Below are 1,436 nucleotides of genomic sequence, written 5' to 3' on the forward strand. Positions count from 1 at the left end.
CCCCTTGAGTTTTTTCTATATAACTTAACTGTGTAAAACGTTCACCTGCCCAACGCGGCCGCGGCAACCCTAAAATAAGGTTTATCAACCCACGGTCAATTGTACCTGCCTCTGACGGCCAGGCGTGGTCACTCATTACCTGACGTTTTGTCAAAAATTTTGAATCGACCCCTGACACTGTGGATGGGCCGTCATAATTCATTCACCTGTCGTTATTGTCAGTCCCTCCAATGACTGTTTACCCAAGTTGACCAATGGGTAGGCCTAACAATAAATTTTCAACTGCTGTGAGGGAAGCGAAGTGTGATCCGTCATAACCTATAGATCTAAGCCCCGCCCACAACTCATGCACAAATCGTGTGTGAGGTGATTGGTCACTGTTTTGTTTACCTAATCTGCATACTGACTTGCAAACAGTATAATAAGTTATTGCAACAGTACTAGATCTAGATTCTAGCAAGAGGGGAAAAAAGGGGAAATGAATAACAATGGTTAGGTCTATTTGATGATATATGATCTTTTTTTAAAAAGCTTTTTTACGTACCTGTGTTGTTGTTGTTGTCGTTGTTGTTGTCGTCGTTGTTGTTGTTGTTGTTGTTGTTATTGTTGTTATTGTTGTTGTTGTTGTTGTTGTTGTTGCTGTTGTGTGTGTATGTGTGTGGTAGCCTATCCGTTCGAAATGTTTGGAGCCCCGAAGAGCGTGCTCCTCGCCTGGGCCACCGCCTCCCTTTCACATGTTGTTGTTGTTGCTGCTGTTGCTGCTGCTGAAAATGATGATGATGATGATGATGATGATGATGATGATGACGATGATGATGATGATGATGATGATGATGATGATGATGATGATGATGATGGTGATGTCGTCGTTGTTGTCAGGTGCCCAAAATGTGGGAGGCGGCCGCATACCCGTCCCTCAAACCGCTGGCCTCGTGGGTGAAAGATCTGATCCTGAGATGCGCCTTCGTCCACAGCTGGATACTGTTTGGTCCGCCAAAGTCCTTCTGGCTCTCGGGCTTTTTCTTCCCACAAGGTCAGTTTTAGTAAAAGTTTTACGGTGCTCGCAACACAATAAGGTCATATAAATATAAGTGCCGAAGATTAGAGGTGTTACAAGAGAGTTTTAGTTTTAGTTAGAGTTTTACGGCACTTGCTACCCAATAAGGTCATAATATGTGCCGAATATTAGAGGTGTTACAAGAGAGTAACAAACACAAAAGAGATAAAGACGATAGATGTTTGATAGGAAAGAAGAAGCAAACCACACCAGAGCACCCGCCAACCACCTACCCACAAGGTTAGTTAGTTTAGTTATAGCAAGGTTTTACGGCGCTCGCAACCGCATTAGGTCATATGAGCGCCAACCTCAAGGTTAGTTGGGGTGTGAGCGTGAGTTCTGTGTTGGTAGAAGTTAAGTATAATCACCCCCCCCCCCT

The 1,436-nt window shown here is 44.0% G+C and overlaps 1 protein-coding gene across 1 annotated transcript in view; it reads left to right on the forward strand.

The window, feature by feature from the left end:
• The window catches only part of LOC101855959 (dynein heavy chain 6, axonemal), a gene marked incomplete in the record, with an annotated part of 98,470 nt that overhangs the window by 93,195 nt on the left and 3,839 nt on the right, over positions 1 to 1,436 (forward strand). Inside the window, 2 exon segments of the mRNA XM_035970687.1 lie at positions 880 to 1,033; positions 1,349 to 1,371. Coding sequence (XP_035826580.1) covers positions 880 to 1,033; positions 1,349 to 1,371 — 177 coding nt within the window.

The sequence above is a fragment of the Aplysia californica genome, unplaced genomic scaffold (assembly GCF_000002075.1).
Source record: "Aplysia californica isolate F4 #8 unplaced genomic scaffold, AplCal3.0 scaffold00307, whole genome shotgun sequence".
Lineage (NCBI taxonomy): Eukaryota > Metazoa > Mollusca > Gastropoda > Aplysiida > Aplysiidae > Aplysia > Aplysia californica.